Here is a 25372-nt window from a genome sequence, read left to right on the forward strand (position 1 = left end):
ATTTGTGGCTTAAATTCTTTCTTATGTATCTCTCTTTTTATTAGTGTCATTGTCCATGTACTTCTGAGCATCTCTGTCCACCTCAGCCAGTGTATTATCTGATGGAGAACTCAAGCTCTTAAGGGATTTAAGGGATTTATTGTTGCTTTTGTGTTTTCTCTACCTAGAGAAAACTTTCTCTAGGTAGAGAATTCTTTCACTGCTTTTGTGTTTTCTTCATGCAAACAAATGTATGGCACCAGCTGTGGGAAGGAAGGAGGGGGATGTTACCAAGTGGATTGTACCACTACTTTGCCTTACAGTAGCTGCAAAAGTACAATGAATCCAGTGAGCCAGAACTATGAATATAATAACAAAAAGATCTTTAAGATGCTCCTAAAGTGTGGCACACATTCTGCCTTTGACAGTTTGATTTTCTGGTGCCAGCTGCTCCCGAATGAAACGCTCCAGCCGAAGGAAAAACAAAACCAAAAAAAATTCACTTCTGCTCTGCTCCTCAGTGATGAAAGCTGATGGGATGGGATTGTTTTGCTTTGCTGCAGCACCCCACGGCCAGCCTTGGCCTGCAGCTCCACGAAGCTGTGCTGCAGTGGACCTGGCCCGCTGGAGTCAGAGACGGGCAGCTCGGGAACCCGAGCGCTCAGCCAACAATAATGTTCTGGCTCCTGTATTTGCTTAACCTTGCTCTCCAGTGGATGGATATACAGTCTGCTAAAGCACTTATCAGTCTATAATGCCTTCACACTTCTGTGAGCAGTAATGTGGAAGTTGTAGACAGGAGCTTGTGCTGCAGCTTGAAAATGTCTTTTAGTTTTAATGAGGCTGATACTTGCAGAACTGGAGGCATAAGTTCTTGTTTGGGTGTGCTGCTGCTTGATCCTGAGGTGGGATCCCAGCAGTGCTGGCATGGAAGATGCTGTTTTTTGAGAGCACCATCTTTATGTCCCACTGCCAAGCTGAAGGAATAGCAGAAGACTGACAGGAATAAGCAGGAGCACATGTCAAATCGCTGGATTGCTCTTTCATGTGCTGCACAGGAGACTGTGTTGTGCACTCAGAACTACCTCTTGATTCTGCATCCCTTCAGTTTGCATCTCTGAATGGCAAGAGAAGCAGGGGCATGTGCAAATTGCACCCAGGAGCTCCAGATGCTGGGGTTTGCTTGTGAGCTGCCATGAAAGATGAGTTGATTTAAAAATCCCATTAGTGCAATTATTTCTTCTTTTTCTTGATCTGTTTTTCTGTAGTGTCTGGCCTTGGTTTAACCAACATCCTCATGGTGATCCTTTGAACCATGCAAAAATCATCTGGTTAGGGTTTTGTTGGAAAATCAAAACTCCATATTGTTTTTTTTCCATGAGTCCAGCAAGCATCCTAGATATTTGATTACACCTGGCTGGCTGTCAAAGCCCATGTGAGTTTGGGATAGGGCCAGTCAGAACTGATTTACAGTTTTTTCAGGTATGCCATGTGAAGTTTATGGTTTGATGTGATTTTGATTTGAACTCAATGGTTTTAAATGAAGTTTGCTTTGAATCTGGAGATAACAGAAATTCAAAGGGAAGCTCAAAGAATGCAGGTCTGCATGATTTAAAAATGGAAATATATTGTTCATACCAGCTCTTTGGAAGTGAAATAACTGCATTTTTGAGAAAGCTAAAGTTAATAACACACCTTGAATACACATGCAATCTGGGCCATCATCTAATGGAAATCCCTGTAGCTCCTTTTCCCCTGCCTCAAACTAAACCAACTTATATGACAAAATGAAATAGCCCTTGCATCTCCCACTCATTTCTGAATCACAGCCCTGTGTTACATCCAAAACTCTGAGGAAATTTCCCTTTGGAGACGAACACTATTGTTGTAAAGTAGAGGAATTTATCATCATGTCACATTGCAGGCAAACTATTGGTGCCCTGTCCGTGGTGTTTTCACAGAAAGGTCACTTTCCAATTACTGAAAAATCCAGCCAAATCTTCAGCTGAAAATCGTGGCTCTGTGCTGAGGAAGCTGTAATATCATGCTAATGGGATACTGAGTCTGCAAGGTCCAGACAAATCAGCTGCTCCAGGTTCAAAGTGGACGTGGCTGTGCTGAGACTGGACACAGGGGCGGGCAGCAGGGCTTTATTTCATCCTGCAGGAGATGTAAGCTGCTTCCCAATCCCACAGCCAAATCCTGTTCTTCATTACACAGGGAAAATTGACAGATGAGGTTTCCTCTGACTTCTGAGCCAACTGAATCTGGGAGTAATACAGCATCAGTGTATTACCCCAGGAGTTTCATCAGCTTCCAGCTGATAAAGCTTTGCTGTGGATCAACTGCCCACAGGCCTTTGTCCTGGGGCAGGACACGCTGCAGATTTTCATCTTTTGCCACCAGACCTTTAGGGACCCCAATGAAAACTAGTAAAAGTAGACAAAGAACATGAAACAGAAAAACTGTGTTATCTGACACAGAGGACAAGGAGAGTTTTGGGGGAGAAGATGCAGTGATGAGCATCAGACATGAGGGGAAGTTGCTGCTGTGGAAGTAGCAGTAGACAGTAAGGTCAGGTGGCTGCTGAAAGAGAGAGACTCAGGTTTCTTCCCTCATTTTATGTTTAGACTTTCTGCTGCTGGATCTCAGATTTGGTTTTAGTTTTTTTATTTTATTTTCTGCAACAGAAACCCATTGGTAGTGCACATAAAATTGAATATGTGTACCGTTTTGGGAAAAGTATCTTTGAATGTTTTCCTTAAGTTTTATAGGCCAACCTGGAATGACTTAAGGATGACATTCATGGCTGGGCAGGCAACTTTGGACTCAGATTTCTGATGAAATAAGTCCACTGACAAAGACATCTGATAATGACACTTGTCTGAAAGCACTTCTGACCAGAATCTAGAAGAAAACGCAGAGCAAAATTCCTTGTGCTGCTGTGTGTACAATTTCCATTTGAGCTCTGTGGGCTCCTGAGGTTTGGAATGGTCAGAGAAATTGGCTGGGGTTTGAGGTGTTTGTTGGAGGCCTTTTAATGGTTCGGTGCTCACTTGTGGGCAACTTCATTTTTCCCTAATTCCAACCCAATTCCCAGCCTAAATGAGAAAAGCAGTGCAACAGCTTTGAGAACAGATTGGAGGTCTGTGCTGCAGTCGGCAAACTGGGTGGTGTCCATGTGGCAGTCAAGCTGCCTTACAATATTGGGCAATAAACAAGCAGGAACCTTTCTGATATTTAGCAACTGCTCCATAGTTTCTCATCCTTGGGTGAGATTAACCTTAGCTCAGCAAGAACAATAACATATTTAAGAATAAAAGGGCTGGGTGACTGCCAGCACCCTGGTCTGGCAAGGGAGGGAGAAAGTTTTCAGCTGTAAGGGATGTGTTAAACTGCTGCTTATGTCATGGTTGGGATCCTCTGGCGTGTGTTGAGTTAAATACAAATAACATTCTGCAGAGCAAACAGATAAATATTGTAGATTACTGTAGAATACAGTAGATCTCAGTATTACAGCTGAAATCTGTTCTTTAGCTGGACCTTCAAACAAGAGAATATGTTCTGTTTGTGCCTCCATGGGTTTTGTATCAGTCTGTGAGTTTTTCTGTGCATCTCTGCAGCCTCACAGAGGATGTTTTGTGCTCAGTAAATAGCTGGTACTGTGGGTTTTACCAAGAGATCTTGTTCCTGCCTGCTCCATGGCTGCAGTTTTGCCAACAGGACAGGGTACAGCCCGTTTCACCCCAGGAACACTCTGAGTTGTCCATCTGGGTGCAGAAGTGTCAGCAGCACAGTCCCCTGTAGAAAGGAGTGGGGAGAGGAAGCTTTTGGAGCCCAGTGTCCCCTTCCACCCTCCTCTCCAGAAGGAGGATGCTTTCCACTGCCTGACCAAGTGCCCACGATGCCCCTCACAGCCAGACAGAGCTCGAGGACACGGTCTGGAGGAGGCCCTGCCATGGTTCACCAGATGGGATTTTGGGAGCAGACAGATCTGTGCTCTGGAGGTTTGCTCTGTTTCCAGCCGCCCCTGGGCATGCAGACAGGCACGTCCGCTCCAACCACGGTGCCAGGGCTGAGTAGGGCAGAATCTGAGCTTAAATAGCAGCTTTTCTGTCTGCATTGAGAATTATTTTGATGTTACAGTGCTGAGAACCAGCAGTGTGTGCAAAGCCTGTGGTGTCTGACTGTGCTTGCTTGGTGGGAAAGTCAGAGTGGGATGGGAGTTGTGTTTAGCCCGCTCCTGTGGGGAGCTGTATCCTCACACCTGTGTGTGCTCTCAGTGACATCTGAGCATCTTTGTGTGGCTCATAGCTCATAGCTTTCATCCTCAGCACACCTGTGTGGTGTGGGGGAACATCATCCTCATCTTCCAGACAGGGAGCCCAGGCCTGGAGAAGACAAGTGCTGCCCAGAGGGTTGTAGTGGGGCCATGCACTGCCACAGTTGGGCTGGGATTTAGTCCAGTGCCCAGTCCAGGGGATTTGTGATCCTTAACATGTAGTTCAGCTGCAACAGGAACCCATCAACACAAATTCACATTGCCTGCAGTCACGGGATGGCTGGGAACCATTCACGAGGGCGCCTTCCAAAATTTGCTCTTCAGCAAATTTTCCCATATTACTTTGAAGGAAATGGAGTTGATTGCAATAGTAAATGTGTTTTTGATGTGGCAAAAAGCTAAGTGCTCCCAATATATCACTTTTCCCTTTCTGCTGACACATTCCTCGGTCCCCCTGAGTAAGGGAAGGAAAACAGGAGAGGCGGTTTGAAGAACATGTTGTGCCTTTGATTGACAAGAGGTTGTATAAATCAGTCAAAGGGAATCCTCCAGGCATTCCCTCTTGTGGGAAGATCCCACAGTGCTCCCTGGCCTTGATCGTTCTGTCTGCCGATGTTTGTGTACAAAATGTGTGGGTGGGAGACGAGCTGGATCTGAACCTCTGAGAGGAACAGACATCAGCTCTTCTAATTGAAAGCAGCTTCCTCGGGAGGGGGATGACATGGGCTTCCAGTAACTAGACACAAATAGTCGCCGCATACTTTGGAGCACACACTAAGCTCCTGTGGATATCCCGCTTGCTGTGTGGGGCTGAGAATCTGGATAAGCCCCAGTGAGTAAAGTTTGGAGCACTGTGCGATGCTGTCATTCTTCAAAGCAAATACTTCAGCGTTTGGTAACACCCTGAAATGAGAAGGCTATCGATGTGTTCTTCCCTCTGCAGCTGTCAGGTGCTTTAGCTGCTGCTTTGCATCACTGTAGCAAACTGGAGGACGTTAGGGTATAGTCTGTTTCTCATAAGTGTGAATTCCTGCGAATAGCAATGATGAGAGATGCTATTCTGTCGTCCAGGCCATTGGAACTTGTAGTTCTAGAAGTGTTGGTACTGAAGTAATCACATTTAGAAAAGATCTCTAAGGTCATTTGAGTCCAGCCATTAACCTAATTAATTAATAGGGGCCTTCGGGCTGCTGCCACAGTCTAGGGATGCCTTAAAAGCAGAGGTGTGAAAGACTCTTCCAGCAGATGATTCTCAGGCTTGGCAGGTGTGATGTGACATTCAGTGCCTGGGCAGAACTGAAACAGGGATGGATTTACCACATATGTTGGAGCCTGGTGAGATGGTGGAGTCTGTAGATGACAGGAACTGTTTATCCAACCCAATTGCTTCCAGAGTAACCTAAAGAACTTTTTTTGCCATTAGCTAAGTTTACTGGCCAGCAGCGAGTGGAGAAGAGGCTCTTGTAGCCATTCATCTCTCTCAGCCTTTTCCCACACTTCTCAATTAGACTGTTCCAAAGGAGGCTTTTACCCCAGGAGCACTTTGAAACACTTGTCTGGGTAGCGATGGATCAGCCTCAGCAGGGGGAAGCTTATCTAACCTGCTCAAACCAGGCCAGCCTGACAGCCCACGTGGCCTGAACACAGGCTCTTTATGCAATGCTCAGATTTTTGCTAATATTCTCCAGCAGAAGCAGAAAGTGCTATGGTTCACACACGCACACAAATCAAACAAGGCATTTAAAAGTTATCAGAGATTTCCAGCCCACCTCAGCAGGGGTTTATTTTGGGTTAGAATCAAACTTTTGGTGGAGGTCTGGGTGATTTCTTAATACAAGTTTTCACTCATCCATTAAGTGGCACTTTAAAAGCACCTAAAGTCAGTGCTGTGTTTCTCTCAGCCACCTTTTTGGACCAACAGAGCAGGAGGAGAAGTAAGAATAAGAACAAAATCATATAAAAGTAATGAGACCTTTGTTCATGTCAAAGAGCTCTCTGACCATATATACTGCAGATGTGGGTAAGATAAATTCCCTGGCTGGAGAGGTATTAAAATAAAAACCATGCTCCCAACACGAGACAGGCTGCTGAAAACGCAAGGAGGGAGAGTTGCGAAACACTACATGTCGAACTGCTGGCCTGGATTTCAAATGCCAAAGATAGTTTATGTAAAGCTTTGCTCTGCTGTTAAATGTAACACTATCCACTGGCTAGCCTCAATGAAGCTTGGTCCCAGTTGTTTCAAAAAATAAATAAACTAAAAATCTTCTTCCAGCCCATTAAAGCTGATTTATGTTTTGCCTGTAAGATTCCTCTGTGCTGGATCTTGAAGGACTCAGATTTTAAAGGGGATTACCTCACTTTTAGCCAATCTGGTTTCTCATTCCCAGGCATCCCACTCTCTTTACAGTGCCCAGACTTTGCCTGCCGGGACCAAGAGGGCATTTCTATGCAGAATTATTGAGTGGGCATAGGACTTTGGATGGCTGCTAACTTTCTTTTTTCCCTTCAGGGTTCTCTTTTTGATTTAATAATTAAATTGCTGACAGAAACAGCTTTACTGACAGCACATCAGCACAAGGAATTCCATCTATTCCTATGGTAATGACAGTTAGTGAGTTCACCAAAGGGTTGTGAATCCAACAGGTACCTTTCAGGTGCTCCAGGAGCCTCAGCTATAAGTATCCTTCTAATGCAATAGTAAATTTTTCCACAGTGGACATTCTCTTTTTTCTGCTTGCTGTGGAGGTGAAGACTATGGTCATTCATGCTTCATTTTTGAAGCAGCTTCACTGAGCAGTGTGCTTTCAGGGTAATTCTGACCATTTCTTGCAGCTTCATTTTCACATCTGATGTACTGGTGGCACTGCAAGGCTCTCTGGTATATAGAGTCTGGCATTTTTTTTTAGCTTTTCATCCATAACAGGACTTGGGAATCATGTACTTCATTGGAAAGAGCAGTTTGCCTCCAGTCTCACTGCTGCCTGCCATGGAAAGGCTGCAGGTGTAGGAAAAAGGTGATTCCACTTGCAGAACTGATTGGAGAAAGAGGAAATCAATTTGCTTAAATGGGGTTCTAGAGGCAGCACTTTCCAGGCTGCACCTGGTTCCAAGTTTACAGGGCCATGTGTGGCTCCTTTGGGGTTACAGCAATATCAGGTTTAAATAGGGCAGTGCTGAGCCACAGTGGAGGCACCTCTACACTGCCTGTGCTGGGAGTGGGGGTGCTCAGAAGGGATCCTCACCTGGACTCCAGTGGGAAGAGCCCTGGTCCATTTGGGTGGGAGCAAAGTTGTTCTAAATGCTGTCAAAGGCACCAAATTCAGAGGAGATTGTTGGCTGCCATCCTGCTGCTGTGAGTCTTTAGCTCCTGTTCATGGTTCAGTTTTTCTTACTGGAGTAGAAGACCTGGAAACTTAATTTTGAATATCTCATGCTATTTAGAAGCACAGTTATTGTGCATTACTTTATCCTAGGAGTGCACCTGGGCTTTGTTTCCCCACTTAAAGCAGTCAGAAGCCTTCCTTGCTGTCCTCTAGGTCAGTTTTGGTGTTTCTTTTCTTCCTGCTGCAGATGTGTCGTACCAAGGTGATCGACTTGAACGATGGTGTGTCCCAGTATGCCTGGTATCCCTGCACAGCCAACTTCCAGTACTCCCACATGACACAGACCATTTTCTGGCTCAAGGTAGGAAGTGCACACACCACTCAGAAGTTTCCTCTTTGCCTGCCTCTACAAAGATTCCCCAGCAGGCAAAATATCGTGGGCCAGCTTTCCCAGGGCCAAGCTGCTCATTTCTGAAGCATGTTTAGAGCAAAAGAGCAAAACAATGTTTTTGAGCACTGCCTAGAGAGTCAGTAGTGAAGTCCCCTCGTGTGTGACAAGGCTATTGAATTTCTGAGAGGGTTCAGCTTCAGGGCTCTTTGACTTGAGTTTATCTAGTTTGTGTAGGAGAGATTGGAAGATTTCTGTGTGACCTGGGATGGGAATTCTTCTTTTAAAAGTCCTGGACTGGCTCCTGGGGATTTTTAAAAGCCCACCACAGTTCTCCACCTCAGGCTTTGTGGGGTTTGTGTTTTCCCAGGCTTATTTTTCCCAGCCTATGGTGGCTGCAGCAGTCCTTGTTCACTTGGTCACAGATGGCACCTACTACCTGGACCAGAAGCAGGAGACCATTGGTGTGCAGCTGTTTGACACCAAGGAGCAAAGCCACGACCTTGGTAAGACTCTGTTGTGTTAAACTCCCTCTTTACTGCTTGCTTAATCTGGTGATGCCCCCATTCACCAGTACTCCTGCTCAGGTTTTTCTCAGAATTAGACAAAAAAGGTGCTTGCTCAATGGTCTAAGCCCTGAGCCTCACTGGAGTTTGTTGAAAATGATGTGTTATTTTATACAGACATTACTCCCTAGCTGTTCAGTATCCATTCAGAGGTGATTAGCTCATCTCCAGTCACTAAAATCAGCACTATTTCAATGCTTCACACCAGCACTGCCCTGGAGAGACACTGATGGTGCTACAGGTGGGCCCCTGGGAGCAGGGAGTGAGGGCCCTGCACCAAAGGTTTCACAGGGAGGGCTGGGTGATCTCCAGTCCTGCCTGCAGGAGGTCTCCAGAGCCATTGAATGGCCAACATTCCCCAGGTGTTTCAGGTGGTGAAGGTCCAGCCCCAGGGCCCTGCCAGGCTCCTGGCATGGCCTCCAGCAGCTGTGCCTGACAGAGGCAGGACCTGCCAGCTCTGAAGTGCTGCCATAGACAGGTTTTGCCTCTGCCCTTGGCACAGGGCCCTAAACTGGGGAAGCTGTGTCTGGTGAATTGATCCAGGCTGCATTTAAGCTCCAGAACCCAGGAGCTCTCCCTAGCTCCCAACCCTGTGTCAGGGTAGGACTTGCATAATCCCTTTCCAGATGTTCTCTGCCTTTATTTTTTTTTTCACTGAGGAGAAAGCTGGCCAGGTCACCTTGAGAGCAATTTTTAAGGAAACAAAGCTCCCATCCCTCAGATTTCTGTTTTACCATAGCATTTAAGTTTTAACAAGCTGAAACTCAAATGAGCTTCCCACTAGTGATGAGAAGAAGGGGCACAGAGTGGCAGGTGTTGGATGAGCATCCAGGATAATACAGAATTTGCTGGAGTGTGGAGGAGAACAAAGGAAATACGTGTGGTGTCTGTTGTCCAAGAACAAACTGAAATTTGCAGCAAGTTGCGCAGGTTGAGTCAGGATGGCTCCCAGTTTGCCAGAGCCCTTGGATTAATCTCACCCTCCTTTTGCAAAACAGTGGCACATAGCTCTATCCCTCTGAGAAATAAATGATAGAGACACGAGCATGCCAGCAGTACTTAATGTGACATTTTATAGGGACAGACAGGCAGGCTGGGAGAGAAAGAGAACAAGAAAGAGGAGCAAAGAGGAAACTGAGGGTTAGGTTTTGAAATCTTCAATGAAGTTGCAACATGAGTTTGGCATGGCTCAGCCTGATGTCTGGATGTCCTCCCAGCTGAAATGCTGCTTTCATCATGGAAAAGCCCCTTTGACCTTTCAGAAGAGGCTGCCTGGAGCAGAGGAGAGGTGTAGGTGGGCTACCCAGCAGCTCTCACTCAGGCAGAGCTCCCCATTGCTGTTCTGTCTGACTTCTGACAAGGACATGAAGTCCTTTTCCTGGATATTGTGTTTCATGTGTTTGAATTATCACCATGGCAAGCTGGAAACTGCAGCTGAGATGCAAAAGTTGGCATGCACTGGGGGCAGGACTGACTGAGACACTCAATGAGCCTTAAGCAGAAGCTCGTGGCAAACTGAAAGTACATCCAAAGGGAAGTAGCAATAATTTAAATCTCAATCAGTCCCCAGTGTGCTGAAGACAACGCCACGAGCAAGGAATAGCCTATCCAGACATGCAGTTTCCTGCCTTGATCAGAGCAAGTGGACTCCCAGAAATTAATGTGAAGCTTCTTCTAAGTGCTGGTAGGACATGGAGAGGTTGGGATGCCAAACAGCTCAGTGCTGTTGGTTCAGAGCCATCAGAGACACCAGGGTTCAGAATAGATGGGTGCAGAGCCACAGAAACAGGGGGGACCCTGAGACAGCTCTGACTGCCCCCATGGGCACCTGTACCATCTTCTTGGGTATTTCAGGGGAATTAAGAAACCTTCACCTGCCCAGCCACTGTTTTCCTGGTCAGGTCAGAAGTGACCAGCAGTGCAGCACAGCTCTGAGGGTCTGCTCTGTTGTGGACACCACCTGAGTGCAAGGAATGAAATAGAAGTGAATAAACAGCCTCATACCATAAGGTCTTGGCTTTCCATCAGAGAAGGCAGAAACTTCCAAGGAATTTGGGAACCCGGGATTTTGAGTATTAACTGCACCTGTTTGTAAGTGAGAAACGTGCACCGTTCCACAAGGAGCTGATATCAAAAGACTTCTGGGAGGCAAGTAGACAAGGAGGTTATTTCAGGGTCAGGTGAAGACCAAAACAAAAAGAGGTTTGCTTTTTTATATTATTTTTTTTATTACAGGAAGATTTTTTTTTTAAGTAGAGGGTGGGAGATAGATGTTTAAAAAGCATGTCTTAATTCACAGGAAATCACTTTCTAAGGAGAAAAATGAAAGCCTTTTTATTCCTTCCCTTTTGAGTCAAGAAATCTGAACTGGGGGAAAAAAATAATAACAGAAATCCCTGAGCCAGTTAAACATGCAAATAGAATTTATTTTATTTTCAAATTTGTAAGTGTATCAGGGTAGCCAAAGGGCCTGGGCCAAAGCCATTGCTGGGGGAGCTCCAGTGAAGCAAATGGATCTGGAGCCAAGCTGATCCTCGGAGTGATGCCATGGAGCTATGGAGGCAGAGCCTTGCAGGCAGCCAGCAGGCCATGAATCTCAATTAATGAATTTTGAGGGCAGCCGACAGCTGTCTGTCCTCTGCCTTCCCCCTGAGATGGGTTTGGCCCATTTGAATTCAGGTTGCTTCTACCTGAAGGTGGGAATTTCTTCCCAGCTGTCACTGAGTGCCTTATCCACTGGACAAAAGGGACTCAGGGGTCTGCTTGCCACCTCTCTGGTGTCTCAGTGCACCACTACCTTGAGGTGTTTTTATTTCCCCAGAACACAATTCTTTTCTCCTCGAGTGACATCACCTGTAAAATCCTCAGTGGCTCCATCACCCTCATTTCTATCTCCAGGACCAAATCTGCCTTTTCTTGCAAAGAACAAGATACCCTGAGGCTCAAAACTATCGAAGAAAAAAAATCAAATCTGGGCAAATTTAGTGGAAAACTCATGCAAAAAAAAAAAAGAAAGTTTTACCCTGAGTGAGAATGACATGCACAGCTCCAAAGAAGCTGCTGGTGCACAAAGCCCCCCAGCCTGCCGGCACCGTTTGATCCTGCAAATAAAGGCTCCAAGTGTCCTCCAGGACCCATTTTACAATGGTGTGACTCTGCTTCCCCCGTGCTGGTTGCTCCTGATTTACCAGAGCACAATAGGAACGTAGCTGCGGTCTAAAGGAGCACAGAGAATGGCAGCCTTTCTTCAGCTGTCTGGAGGGATCTGCTTCTCTGCTAAGCTCTCTGCAGCCATTTGGGAAGCCCCTCCAGGCAGCTTACCATAACTTTTCAGCTCTATAGGGCCATTCCTCTGGGTGAAATGCCTCTGAAGTGCCCACGGCTTCGGGAAGCAATTGTGTTAAGCCTGACCCTTCCTCTGATCTTGTCTCTCCTCTGGCAGGTGTCCACGTCCTGAGCTGCAGGAACAATCCCCTGATTATCCCCGTCATCCATGACCTCAGTCACCCTTTTTATCACACCCAGGCTGTCCTCATTAGCTTCAGCTCCCAGTTTGTGGCCATCTCCGGGGTGGCCCTGCGTTCCTTCCACAACTTCGACCCCATCACCATCAGCAGCTGCCAGCAAGGACAGACCTACAGCCCTGCGGAGCAGAGGTGAGCCCGTCAGCCCTGCTTCCCCCTGCCTCACACCCACCACCCCCAGCGTGGGCCAGGGCTGGGGAGGAGGCAGGAGGGGCACAGCAGCTGAACCCTGCTGACCCCTTTGTGTCACGGGTAAAAAACCGGCAGTGTTCTCATTGATCAGGATGGATGGGACATTTAACCCGCATGGGATGCTGTTAGTGAATTATTTCCTCTTCCTTTCTCCTCCCTCCTTTATGCCAAGCCTGGAATTGGGGCCAGTCCACTCTGCACACCTTCCCCAGCCTGGTGTTGTGTTCAGCAGTTCAATCTGAACCCCCTTGTGCTGCCCCAGTGCCAGGGACCTCCCAGGGAAGGCACCACGAGGACGCAGAGTGACGCCTGTGCCCTGGAGGGGCCGGATCCTGCCAGGGGCTCAGCCCTGGCCATCAGCATCTGCTGTGCTTTTATGGCTGGGTGAAGCCCTCAGCACCTCTCTGGATCCGGCCCCCATTCTGAAAAGCTCTGTGGGACCCCCCAGGATGAAAGGTTTATGGCTACCGTTTTATTCTTGTTGTTATTACAGACACATCAATAGATCACCACCAACCCCTCTCAGTCTCTGCTTTACAGCATCCCACAGAGATTGTGACCTTTCATGGCCTCTGGTGCAGCAGCTTCATGGATCCTTTCAGCGAGGCACTGAAAAGAAGAGGAGAGAATTTAGCAAAACCCCTGAAAGAATTTTTTTTTTCTCTTCCTTTGTGAATTCAAAGTTGTGAGCAGTTGTCATACCATAGCAGCAGCAATAGTAAAACAAGTTGCATATCCCAGCAAACCTCTGCTCAGCCTCCTAAGCAAGCTGTCAGGTTTTTTGATAATGCTCTGGCTTGTTTTTAAGACCTGCTTTTATTCCAGGAAAGGCAGGAGAGTGAGAAGGGGGAGAGGGAAGGGAAAATAAAATTAAAAAAAAGGAGTGTATCTATAGCTAAATCAATCCAGTCAGTGTGTTCTGACCTAGATTCAAAGCGTCTGATCGTTGTGTGCAATAGGTTGTATAAATTCAGAGGCCCAAAGACAGCAGGATCAAGTTTCAGATGAGAAGTCTGGTGGTGAAAGTGTGGCCAAATCCCAGCGCTGAAGCAGGACAGAAAAAGGGCAAGAAAGCCCCACTGGAAGGAGATGGTGAGAAGCAACAGGGAGCTCAGGGGGACTGAGACACAGGGCCACATTCCACTGCCCTCTCAAGTTTTCAGTAGGAATTGAACCATTTGTTCACTTATTGAACTAGGAGTGCTCTGTGTTTAGAAAGTTATTTCCTTAATAAAAAATGCGTCCCCCTTAGGCAAAGCTTCAGTGAGCCTCTGCAGCCCAGCAGCCCAACCTTTAGAAATCCCTTGAGGAAGAATCACCTGCCTTTTGCCTCTTATGTTTCTTCTTGATTTTTTGGCCTCATTTTGTTTTGGGGATGCACTGAACCCTCCCAGCCCCCTGCTCTCCCATCTGAGCCTCACTCTTTCAAAGTAATGCTTTAGGTCTTGCAGGTTCCAGCACTGGATTGATCATAGCGCTTCCCATGTCTGACAGGGAACCAGAAACTCTCCCAAGCAAAGCCCTGGTCCAAAGGCAATTGAAATTAGTGGAATTATTTCAAAATATTTCCCTTGTGCTGGGACCATTTGGGCTTGCCAAATCTGTTTTCTTCTGTACAAAAATCTCCAAGCAGTTCAGGTACCCAAGGTGTAGAAAAAGTTGTGCTTTAAGCAGTGCAGCCAGGAAATAAGTGACACCTTAACTGTCACTGCTGTCTTTTTCTTTGGTTATTTTACCCAATCCAGGAAGAACAGAGAAAGTTAGATTTTAAAAATTATTTCTTAACCAGCTCAGAGGCTGGACATGGGTTTTCTGCCCCCCCTGCTCACAGTCTGCCCATCAGATTCCCTTGAGGTGCCAGTTCCACACTGCCCATCTTTCCCTTCTCCCTTTCCCCACTGGTTGCATTTGCCTAATATGATTTTTAAGGTATTTATTGAATTTTTAAAGGAACTTGCCTTTCTATGTGTGATCATCAATTTTCCCCCTTTCATTTTCCTTAGGTCAACATAGGTATTTTTGCCTGCTTTTTGGCTTCTCTCTATAAGAGGAATTATTTCTCTCTTTCAAGGAGAATTATTTTGCTTGGAGAGGATTTATAGCCAGATACAGATATTTCTAGGCAAAGGTGCAGATTTTAAAATTGCGAGGGAAAAGAAATATATTGTCCCTTAAAAATTAACACAGTTTTTATTTTGAGGGTAAATGGATCCCTCCCATGGGTTAGCAGCAACTTTATGACTGAAAGTAAAACATTCACTTAGTCTTCTTTCTTAAAATATGTATTATAGTTAATATTTTAGAGAAAAATGGGCTTAAATCTAAAAGTCCAATTGAACTTTATAGGTACTTGTCCTCAGTCATCATTAGTTGTTTTGAAAATCCATTCCATCCTCCTGCAGACATTTATAGTTTGAAAATTCCTACTCTGTCCTTTCCAGTTTAATTCTTCCAGTTGTTGTTTTTTCTGCTGCCAGTGACTCCAGACTCTTTTTTTGTTTTCAGCAGAAGTTTACCTCACTGCTGGAGACGTGCTGTAAAAATGACACTCTTTATTTCCACATTGCATCCTTAGAGCAGATATAATGGCCTGGTTAGTTCTTCTCTTGTGCTTTATAGCTGGAATTATTGTACTTTTACTATTTCCTGTGTAGCCTCATGCAGTGGACGGTGAAATTGGGTGTGCAGAAGCAGAGGTGTAATTTCCCACCCTGCGGTCACTCGAGCAGCAAGAAGGCCTGATGTGCTGTGGCTGCCTTTGGCAGTGGCTCCTCAAAAATCAGGTTTTTGTCTTTGTCACTGGGTAGGAAACATCAGCTGTGGGTCACCCATCCCTGACAAAAGCAGTTTGTGGGAAGTGCTGCTTTTCCTTGGTGGCACTTCCCTGCCATGGTCACCAGAGCTGTGCCTTCCACCACCCCTCCTACAAACTGCAGGCAGGAAAGCCCAATTCACCCAATCCAGAACTGGGGGAATGCTGTCAGAACTGTGCATTTCTGGAGTTTCCATCTTTCTAATCCACCATTACCTCTGTGTTCATACTGCACACAGGTCCTCCCTGGCTGCCCACAGCTCTCCAGTTTTCTTCCTCACATTGCCACCACCTTGTGCTTTCTAATGCGTGTAGCAAAAAGATTTTCCTTTGCTTTCCCTGGTTAAGCCTTGGCACAACCTCACTGCTATGGCTTCAAAATTACTTCAGCAGGGGAGATTTTGGCTTTTCCTCCCTCTGAAAGTGTGCATATCTGGGTGTTTGACACTGTAGACCAAGATCCAACCCTGGCCACCACACCATCACCTCCCTTTTGGGTGTTTGACACTGTAGACCAAGATCCAACCCTGGCCACCACACCATCACCTGCTCTGGCCCCCGTGGAGAGGTTCCCTTGGAGCTGCACCCTTTGCTGCCCCAAACAAGCCCCAGGGATTTGTAGCCCGCTCCAGCTCTTCTCTTTGTCTTGTTCTTGCCTGCTGTCAGCTTCCCCAACAAGAAATGATGAAGATAAATCTTCAGCAGCAGAACAAATGCAACCGCTCCTTACAACTCTGGTTATTTTTATTTTTTTTTTCCCCTTTTCATAAGGGGGAAAAAAGGGTTTCCTCGTCTCTTTTTGTTGTGAATTAATGCAGCTTTCTCTTTCCCGGTTCGGCCGCCTTTCCCCTGCCCTGCATTCTGTCATTAAGCACAATCTCTGTCAGCTTGCTTTGGGTGAAATTAATGAATTTCTCACAGAACTGTTAATCATAGAAGCTTTGGTCCGTGACATGTGTTATAATTCAATGGGTTTTTAACCTTCGCCCCGTTTTGGTAATTGGCAAACGGCATCATTTGGCTTTTATTAAAGTGGAAGGCAATGCATTTTCTTTGTTTGCCTGGACAGACTCTGGCAGGGAGACCTGTGGGGCTGCTGACGCCCAGGGACACGGTCCCACTTCCAAGCTGGCAGGGTGATGGGGCTTTGAGAGCTTTATCAGTTCAATATGGACCCCCCTGGCAGGAGCAGCTCACACCACGGGATGCAGGCAGGCTGGAGGCAGAGCCCAACCCAAGGGGAATTTGCCCTGCCAGTGATGGAGACAGTGAGGGGGGACGTGCTGGCTCGTGCCTCTCCTTTCTCTTGGGCTTACCTTAGGCTGGAATAAGGGTTTTCTGTGAACCCCTTGGTTTAGCTTCATTTTGACCCTTTCAGTCTGAAAAAGGGGCTTGCTGGGATTGCTGTCAAAGTCAAACCCAGCAGTACCGAGGAGATATCACTGAAGGGACCATGGGTGACTCCACTCCTGTTGTTGCTCTCATGGATCAGGTTTGAAGGCAAACACCTTCTTAAGAAACAGCTTGATCCTTCTTCCAGTCAGCACAGGTTCACCAGTCCCCATCCAGCCCCATGGATTTGGGCAGATATTAAAGATTTTGTGCTAATACAAGAAGACAATGTGATTTAGCTGAAGACTGAAGAAGACAAAGTCATTGTCACCTTTTCAATTTTCTTTTTTTTTTTTTTAATTTCTGTAACAAGAAATATGGCTAGCAGCTTCTGCATATATGTAGAGAGAAAGAAGCTGCTCTTGCCTTTAGAGTAACCTCTAGAGAGGAGAACACAAACCCATTGTAAGGATAAATATGTTAGAAAAGCCCTCAGAAGTCTACATGTGTTGGAGCTGTGTGGATGGTGGCATAGGACAAAACCAAATTGCACTTCAGATCTGCAGGCCAGGCTGGTCCAAAATGTGGAAAGGGGAGTTATTTGCTCTGTCCAAGAGATAATGTTGTAGCCCTTCTCCTAAAATGTGCCCACCAGGAGCTTTTAGGCTCACCTGAGCTTAGATACATGTCAGAACCATCACGAGGGAAACAAATAATTAAGGCACCATGATAGGATGAGTTCTTGGAAAAGTGCTTGACCTCGGGGTTAGGAAAAGAAAGTTTGGCTGCTGCAAGCTTTTCAAGAGAGGAAGTCCTGGATTGTTTTTATGTGAGGAAGGAAGCCCCACTTAATTGTTATAATTTTCTATAAACATGTTAAAATACAAATGTTTCGAGGATTGTGTCACTAAAGCTCCAATTTAGCAAAGCCCTAAGCTATTTGCTTACATCCCCCTGTAGTCAAATCTATCAGTGGGACTTAACTGTGCTTTTGAAGTTAAGCACATATTTAAGTGCCTTGCTGAACTGGGGCCAATATTGGCACAGAGAAATACAGATTTAGAGCCTAATGACTGAGCTCGTTTAGATTTGGGATGGGCAGAATGGATTTGAATCAAGTAAGAACTGGCTCAGAACTTCAGCCTACATGTGGAAGCTAACTCAGTCCAGGGCTTTTTGCATCATTGAAATAGCCTTCCTTGATCTGTTTTGAACATGCAATGGAATGTGTGCAAGAAATCCTCTGCTCCTTGCATTCACCTCAATGTGAAGATGTTTTAGGAAATTGTACACTGCCAGGGCAAGAAGAGGACCACATGAATCCTGAAGGGGACCTGGTAAAATAAACACTTGTCAGGGAATGTCCCAAGCACCAACACTTGTGCAAGTAAATCCTCAGCATGGTCCTTGGGTCCTTTGTGTAGCTTTGCTCCAGACTACTTTGTGCTTTGGTAAGGATTTTTGGGAGCTAGGATAGACCAGGGATGATTTGAAATTGGCAGTTTTGATGAAGTCACATGATTTTGACTGGAAGAAAATGGGATAAACTGTCCTATACCAGGAGTCAACATGAGTTAAAGCTGAAGCAATTTTATTCTCAGATGCCATTATATTGTTTCTTTCCTGAGGAATGCACATTTTCTGGAACATGTGATGATTGACCACTGCTAAATGGCAGTACCCATGCAAGAGCTTCTGTAATCCACAAATGGATGTGATGGGTTCTTTGTCTAAACTTCCTACTTGGAGATATTAATTTCTCCTTCCTAATTCTGCATTTGCAGAGCTCAACTCAGGATCATGACTTCAAAATTCATTGGGATTTATGGCTGACAGTAGCTGATACCAAATTGGAACCAGTAGCTAGAGAACCAGAAATATTTAAATTAGAAACATTTGGTGGCAGTGGTTGTTTTCTTACAAAAAGTGAATGGTTGTATTGTTTGTCACTGAAGTCATTCATATAGAGTTACAGACAGAGAGAGCTGCCCAGATGATCTGCTAACCAAGGCATAATCTGGAGCCTGGAGGGGGTGGCTAAAAATGTTCCCTGGCCATTTCAGAAGACCACAAGGGGACTTGTAAACAGAAAGAAGAACATCACAATAAGTGTTTCTTAATGCTTTTGTCTGTGGTGTTTCAGTTCTGTAGGACTTCTAAGCCCAGGCTTGCTCATCTGGTGTCCTGATCTGAACTCCAGAAACCAGATTATTTTTCTCCTTTACATTGATGGAAATGAAAAGCGATGCCACTGGCTGCGGTGACGTTGCTTCAGATTTCCCTCTGTGCAAATTACAAGGGTTTTCTTGGGCTCATCCTTCCCTCTGAAGCCATTCAAGTCTGAATTCAGTGCTCCACTAATTCACATAAGTATTAGATTAAATAAGCCTGCTTTTTTTTTTTTATTATTTTTCCAACTTTGAAGAAGGCTTTCAGATTCTAAGGCAGTTTTGCAACGGGCAGTCGAGGTTTGCAGTATGTGCTTCTGAGAGTGGCTTGGCAGTAGTGCTCTTTTTTTTTCCCCCAGTGAGTCAACTTCCTCAGCACTGCAGCCCTGGCACAGGAGACACTCGTGCTGCTGCCTCACCATCTGAGAAATGGAGGGGAGCAAAGTGAGAGTTGGCTCTCAAGGGCCATTTTAACTGGGATGTGTAACATGGAGGGTTCCACAAAGCATCATTTGCAGTCTCACTCAACACCCAGCATCAGATGCTATCACTGATGTCAGCTGAGGACTTACTCAAACAGCAGGACATGAGGTTGGTAGGGTTAGGAAGAGGTTGGTAAGGTCCTGCTCTGCTTGGGGACCTGCAGGGTGTGAGGCTCATGGTGTGTAAGGAGTGTGTAAAGCCTGTGGTTCACACCTCTGCATCATTCATCTTGAGCATTTGGAAAGCAATAGCACCTGGCTGTTCTCCTCACCTTGTTTCTCAGGTGATGGCACCTGGGCACAAGGATGTGCTGCTCACTTGTTCTGCTCTGCTCCATCCACAGCCCTGTCAATCCTTACAGACTGAAATCCATGGCAGTTTAAATCTGTACCTCAGGCTGTGAGATGCAGTGACTGGAAAATGTGTGAAGTCCTTGGTTAGTGGGTGAGGATCCTCCTGACAGCAGGATCACCCTGGATAGGTCAGCTCTGGCACAGGATCATCCATCCTGCAGAGGTGATGAGCATCACAGCTGTGCTGATAGCCAGGGGTTTGTTGCATGCAAGGGTATGGAGTTGGCCAACACAGAGGTGGAATTCTCCTTCCTCAACTCTGTCAGCAGCAGTGCTTTGTGCACCACGAGGAAATAAAATATTTCTGAATGTGGAAATTGTTTATGGCTCATCACACTCCAGGGAAGGGCCAACACTGAACAAGCAACCTTAAATTACAAGCAGTGGGCACTTCCCATATAGCACTAGTGGAGGACAGAGAAATGAGTTGTACAGGTACATAAATACTGTCATTTAATCTGATCTAGAGCTCAGTAGAGACATGTGCAGATGTGCTTCTCTATCAGTAACATGGAGATAACAATACCAGCCCAGGTGTCTCGCAGGGGTGTCACAAAAATTAATTAGATAATGTCTGCACGGTGCTTTGAACACAGCAAAACACCACGTACATGATAAGTCAGGGCTTACTAAGCTGAGCAGGGCTTTAGTGGCTGTTAACCCTTTTTTCTAGTAGACAGAAATAACTGCTTGTCATCTGTTTCAAAACATATATATTGATACATTGCTTTCCCTTCTTTCTATAATTTTCTCTTTCAGGTTCTTCCCTAAACAACCAGATGGTGAAATAAGTTAACATTTTCCCTCCCCAGAACTAATTTAACTATATTAAAATTAAATTAATTATTAATTTCATCAGAGAAATATCAGAGAAAGGACTTGTAGGGGTCCTTATCCCAGAAATTTCATCTCTATTCCAGAAACGCTTTGCACATAGAATAATGGAATGGTTTGTGTTGAAGGGAACTTTAAAGGTCATCTGCAGTAAACAGAGATGTCTTTAGATCTGATTGCTCAGAGCCCTGTCCAACCTGGCCATGAATTTTTGCCATGGAGCATCTCTGGGCAACCTGTGTCAGTGTTTTACCAGCCTCATTGTAAAAATATTTCTTCCATCTCTCTAGGCTAAATCTTCCCTCATGCTTTATGATCCTCAACATTTTCATTGCTGTTTTGTTGAGGGACTACCCCATACTCACATTTGAAGATGTGCTATAATGACTCAGGTCATCAGAGATGGGGAAAGATTTTGTGTCAATCAGACATCTCTGTGTATATAAAAATTAAACAAAAATCTCTTTTTAGCAAGTTGTGCTAAATGTTACAATAGTTTTCCAGAGGGAGAACGGACAGTTTCCATGGGGGAAAGATTTTATGGATGGCAGGAGAGCAACTGGAGAGATCTGAAATGACAGCATGCTGCTGAGCTTGATAAGAGCTTATCAACACAGCTACACAATTGATGTTTGGTGTTCCTCGTGAAGTGGAATAAAATGAATGTGATGATTTCAATCGAGCTTCTCAAAGATAAGAGTGTCTATCACAGAAACCCCCCCTCACATGTGCCCACTTATCACTGCCAATATCAGCACTCATGGATTGAGCAGATTTAAAATTGGATGGGGCATGAGGACTGCTCTTGGAGGGAGTGTTTTCACAGGAGGGATGGATGGATGGATGGATGGATGGATGGATGGATGGATGGATGGATGGATGGATGGAGAAATGGACATTCATACAGGAGTAGGGAGGTCATAGTGCAGTTGAATATTGCAGAACAGAAGGTACTTCTGCAGAATTGGTAGACTCTTCCCTTTTGCTACAAACCCTTTAATTTGCTGTCTTTGTCACCACTGTGCCCACTGCCTCTGTCCTTCAGGACATGCACCAAGAGGCTGTGCAGCCCTTTCTTGAGCTGGGCTCAGAACTCTCTGACCTGAGAGTCAGTCACTGCTCTTGTGGAATGGGTTGAAATAATCAAATAACAGCACCACCGCTCCTTGTCTCCCTCCCAGCTGTGTCCACCACTCCTGTGAAGCCACCGACTGCCAGCGGCTGGAGATCGAGAACGCGCTGCTGAACTGCACCGGCGGCAGCGGCTGGGACAGCGGCGCCCAGTGCAACGTCAGCTGCAGGGCTGGCTACATCCTGCACACCCACAGGGACGATGATCTCGTCAAGAGCCAGGTTGGTCCTGCCACGGTGGCTTCTTTGTGATGCACAAGGCCAGGATGAGCAAACAGCTGCGGAGAAATTGAGGGATAACTCAGGGTAGATGCTAAAATCTCAGCCCAGCCTTGGGATAAGGTCTTGTCCGAATGCTTGTCGTGAGAACAGGAGCCCTTTGACTCTGTAGGAAGAGTTACTGGCAATGAGCAAAGCTCAGATGTTCCCTGAATTTAGAAATTTTCAAATCAAAAGGTTTGTGTTCAGTCCTTGTTTGAGCTCACTGGCTCTACTCAGCCAAACCGTTTGGTTTGGTTGAGTAGAGGGAGTAGAGGGGTTGGTGTTTTGGGAATAGGGTGCTTGTGTTTTTGCACAACCAATTTCTGGGTAAAATACCTAATTTTGAGTCCCTGGATTGAGGCTAACAACATATTAACTCCTTTGCAGCGTTTCAGTCCATCTGCTCCCAGCCACACCCTGACATGTACAGCCTGGAGGGCACAGAAGAAGCGCCCAAACCTTTTTGCTTCCAGACAAATCACCAAAAACCTCCCCCAGTGGGGCAGGAAATGCTCCCCATCCTCTCTAATCCAGGCATTAATAATCCAGTCCTACAAAAGCAGCACATCTTCATGCAGTGAGGGGGGTATTGAGGAAAACTAGCAATTTGTTTAAATATAAGAAGAAAAAATGCAAGTGCTTTGTGCTGGGGGAGGTGGATGAGGTGCACGTGCAGCATGGCCCTGGGAGCAGGATGCTGGGGACAGGGGGATGTAGGGCTGACACCCCACTTTGTGCTCCCATCTCTACCACTGCCACATCCTCTGAGTGAGACATGGGGGTGGTTTCCCCCATCAGCACCTTCTCTCCCTGGTGGTGGGGGCAGCACTCACATCTGGGGCAGCCTCACATCTGGGCCAGGGGCTGGGGCAGCCACACTCAGCAGCCTGTCTGTACTTGTGAAATACTGTGTTCTTCATAAGCTCACAGAGGGGGGAGACAGAGTGGAGGGGAATGAGTCAACCCTTTCAACTCAATTACAAAACAAATACAGGACCCCACGAGCTGGGGCCTCTTCCATCCTAATTGGCATCAGCACCAGAACCCCAGCTCCAGCTGAGCATTTTTACAGAACAGAAAACCAGTTCTCAAAACGAGCCTGAGTGGCTGAACCAGGAAATTGTTGGAAGGGATCTGTACATGAAGGATCACAAACCAAACAAAACAGCCTGAGCATGCTTCACCAGCCCTGTGTTATTTAAATGCAAGCATTACCTTTTGGGGAGGCTCAGCCAGCTGGGCATGGTTTTGCTGGGAGAAGTTTGGTTTCAGAGCCTTGATCAGACTCATATGACAGGAGCAGAGGATTTTAGCACCCCTCACTAATGTGATTCACTGCCTATTACAACATGCTTCCTCTCACCCTGCTCTGCTATTGCACTTCGTTGTCTTTTCCACTAATAAAACCCCCTGAGGCCAGTGGCTTTGTTTTCCTCAGTGCTGTGCATTCACTGTTCAAATCAGGGAAGGGGTGGAGCATCTTAAAGATACCCATGACCAGCTAAGCACATTAAACACGTGCTTTTAAAGTTTTCTTAGTGTGCTTCAGAGATCCTCTGGAAAGGAACAGACAGTTTCTTTCTCTATCATCTTATTTCTTTGTGTCAGGTGCTTCTAACCAGAACTTGTGGAACGTGTAGGCAAGAAATGAATTATCTGAGAAAGTCCAGGATCCATGGTCTGGATTTCTCATATCAAAAGGCATTTTACTTCTTCCATATTCACTTCCCAGCTTCAATTCCTCTTCCAGTCACAAACATTCGGGGGTGAGAAAGGGCACATGGTTGTCCGTGGCCAGAGGGACTTTCTGTCATGGCTTGCATGAAGCTGTTCCTTGCTTCATTTTTGTCACTTAATTGGTTATTTCACTTGTTTGACTAATTGGAGGGTTTAGAGATACACTTTTTCTCATTTAACTGTCCGTGTGTGGGGCTGCCTGAGCAAGAGGAGGAAGGAAGCAGCTTTGCACACGTTGATGTTTCACACTCATGGGTAGGAAGGAGGCTGGGCTGAGGTGCAATGTCTCAAAGAGCAAACTGACCATCAGTGGCCCATGACCACTGCAATCTGGTGAAGGTGATCCACAGACCAGTGGAAACACCTTCATTTGGCATCTGAACCATGTTTGTCTTCCCTATTTCATTGAAAGACAGAAAAAAAGGGCAAAGAGAGCGACAAAAAGTGACATTTTCAAAAGCACCTCGGTGATGTAGGGGCACAAGTCACATTTCAAATCAATCTTTTACATCTAAAGGGTCTTTGAAAAATCTTCTTAACAGTTTCTGCACTTTCTAGACTCTGTGTCTTCTAAGCCACCATTTTAATCAGTTTTAGTGCAAAACATTCATTCATTCCCTCTCTGAGAAACTCCCATCCCAAATTCTGTTAAAACCCTGTAAAATCACCAAACCCTAAAACTCATCAGCACTCTATGCAGCAGAAACCCTTTGCTGCTTGAAAAGAAAAAGACAGCTGAGCTGTTTACAGACTCTTGGGCTCTCTCTCATCCTCATTTAGGGACTTCAACAACAACAACAAAGGGGTTTGCATAGTGATGGAGCAAAATCCTTCATGTATCTTTCTCACAAAGAAGATCTTGGGGATGTTTTCATTCTCCCTCCCTGATTTCTTCCCACCTCCCCCCTTGACAACTCCATCGCTCTTTCTTGTCTTCTTCCTCTTTCCCCCCTTTGTCTTTCACTGCTTCCCTCCCCCTTGTCCTTCACTGAAAGCCCTGCTCATTCAGTGACTTGTTGTCATCTCTCCTTGAAGCTACCACCACTGCTGCTCTGGTCAAGAGGTGTTATTTAAAACCCAGCAGCTCCCTAATGTTGTGCAAAGGCATCATCAATCATGCCAGGAAAAGAAAGCACGGCTCATGTGGGTTCAATTAGAGGCACAGTAGTGGGCAGAAGTGGAAGAATACTTAGAGGGGAGGGCACAGCTGTTCATTTTTAAGGAGAGGAAACTTCACACGTGAAGCATCGCTTGAAGAAGGGGCTGGCTAGGATCTTGGGCAGCAGGAAGGAGACATGAATTCTCCCAGGCTGTTAAAAGTCCCGAGAAACAAATCTTTCTGGCACCAGATTTGTTTAAGTTTGCATCCTCTTCACTGTATCTTTGGAGGCCCCTTTTCTCTCCCCCCTCTCTCCTCCTTGCCCACCCTCCCTCCTTGCTCTTTTGGAAGGCAGGACATGAAGGGAAGCAGTTGCTGTGATGCCAGTCAAAGCAGCACAAAGTGCCCAAAGTGACAGCTAATAAACCAGCTGAGAAAGCCAAGTGCTTGGTGTGGGCTGCTGTGAGCTGGGTGACCTTGTCAGATCAGACAGGCGAAACAGGCACGTGCCTGCTCTGCTCTGGGTGGGAGAGCTGCACAGGCACAGGCAGATGCTGCCACTAGGACCCAGCACCAGATCCAAGGCTGAGTCTATCAGAAATACCTTCTGGGTGTGGCATGGAGCTGGGGAGGGACAGACAGGACCCTGCTCAGCAGCCAGGGGTGCTGTCCCTGGGTGCTGCAGGGATCCCACCCTCAGGTGTGATGCTGAAAGAGGGGAAAGTCAAGGTGTGTTCCATCAGCAATAATTTCTGTGGTGGGTTTGTCCTCTGTGCTTCCAATCAGAGCCACTGGTCTTTGTGTCCATTGCAGGGAATGCTCTCTGCTGTGTTCTGCTGCAGAATTACATGTGCTTCAAGTGATGACATGATAGACATGCTCTAAAATGTGCCATTATTATGTCT

The 25372-nt window shown here is 46.1% G+C and overlaps 1 protein-coding gene across 1 annotated transcript in view; it reads left to right on the plus strand.

The window, feature by feature from the left end:
• Positions 1 to 25372, plus strand: part of PAPPA (pappalysin 1) — a 178720-nt gene that overhangs the window by 115233 nt on the left and 38115 nt on the right. The window contains exons 11-14 of the mRNA XM_054646502.2: positions 7835 to 7948; positions 8346 to 8481; positions 11984 to 12197; positions 21421 to 21592. Coding sequence (XP_054502477.2) covers positions 7835 to 7948; positions 8346 to 8481; positions 11984 to 12197; positions 21421 to 21592 — 636 coding nt within the window. The remainder of the gene's footprint in view (positions 1 to 7834; positions 7949 to 8345; positions 8482 to 11983; positions 12198 to 21420; positions 21593 to 25372) is intronic.

This window comes from Agelaius phoeniceus, chromosome 21, assembly GCF_051311805.1.
Source record: "Agelaius phoeniceus isolate bAgePho1 chromosome 21, bAgePho1.hap1, whole genome shotgun sequence".
Classification (NCBI taxonomy): Eukaryota; Metazoa; Chordata; class Aves; order Passeriformes; family Icteridae; genus Agelaius; species Agelaius phoeniceus.